This window comes from Saccostrea cucullata, unplaced genomic scaffold, assembly GCF_032062105.1.
Source record: "Saccostrea cucullata isolate Sc308-1 unplaced genomic scaffold, CSIRO_AGI_Scuc_v1 ctg14128, whole genome shotgun sequence".
Classification (NCBI taxonomy): Eukaryota; Metazoa; Mollusca; class Bivalvia; order Ostreida; family Ostreidae; genus Saccostrea; species Saccostrea cuccullata.
Genome location: NW_026920175.1, coordinates 6,708 through 7,194, shown reverse-complemented (window position 1 = coordinate 7,194; position 487 = coordinate 6,708). Strand labels below are relative to the sequence as shown.

At 37.0% G+C, this 487-nt stretch overlaps 1 protein-coding gene across 1 annotated transcript; it reads left to right on the top strand.

Annotated features, from left to right (window-relative positions):
- LOC134244573 (uncharacterized) lies at positions 1–487 on the top strand. Its single transcript, XM_062726831.1, has 2 exons — positions 1–289; positions 399–487. Exons 1-2 carry the CDS (start codon positions 46–48, stop codon positions 485–487), a joined length of 333 nt encoding a protein of 110 aa, XP_062582815.1. The 5' UTR covers positions 1–45.

Below are 487 nucleotides of genomic sequence, written 5' to 3'. Positions count from 1 at the left end.
GTCAGAAAGGTGATTACATCTAACTATAAAAATATCCTGGATGAAATGCAGATTTCGTTAGCAAAAGAAACATTATCTAAGTGCATCGGAGATGTTGATACTATTCAAGCGAAAATCTCACCAAAGAATGGAAAACGCAGGCAAAGAATGACCCATTTCTTACAGTTCATTCTTCAGGAAGACCACAACGTAATTCAGTTTGAGACAATGTTAAGAAATCATGGATTAGAATACTTGCTGAAAAAAAATGAAAATGTACGGGGAGAGCATATAACCATCCAGGACATAGGTCAGTGGAGTGTGATTGATACTGTTACAGTACACTTTATATATACTTTGAAATCAATGACATCAGATATTTCTACTTAGAATGTTATTGGTTTTTCATCTGATTACAGAGATTGTTATTGCTAAGGATCAGGTGCCTTCATCAGAGGGAGTCCTGTTTGAGTCCCTCCTCACCCTGTCTCCCAATGGTAAGTCCTAG

Coding starts and splice junctions, on each gene's coding strand:
- LOC134244573 (XM_062726831.1), top strand. CDS start 46: ATGCAGATTTCGTTAGCAAAAGAAACATTATCTAAGTGCATCGGAGAT. Junction 290..398: donor TATAACCATCCAGGACATAG/GTCAGTGGAGTG, acceptor ATCTGATTACAG/AGATTGTTATTGCTAAGGAT.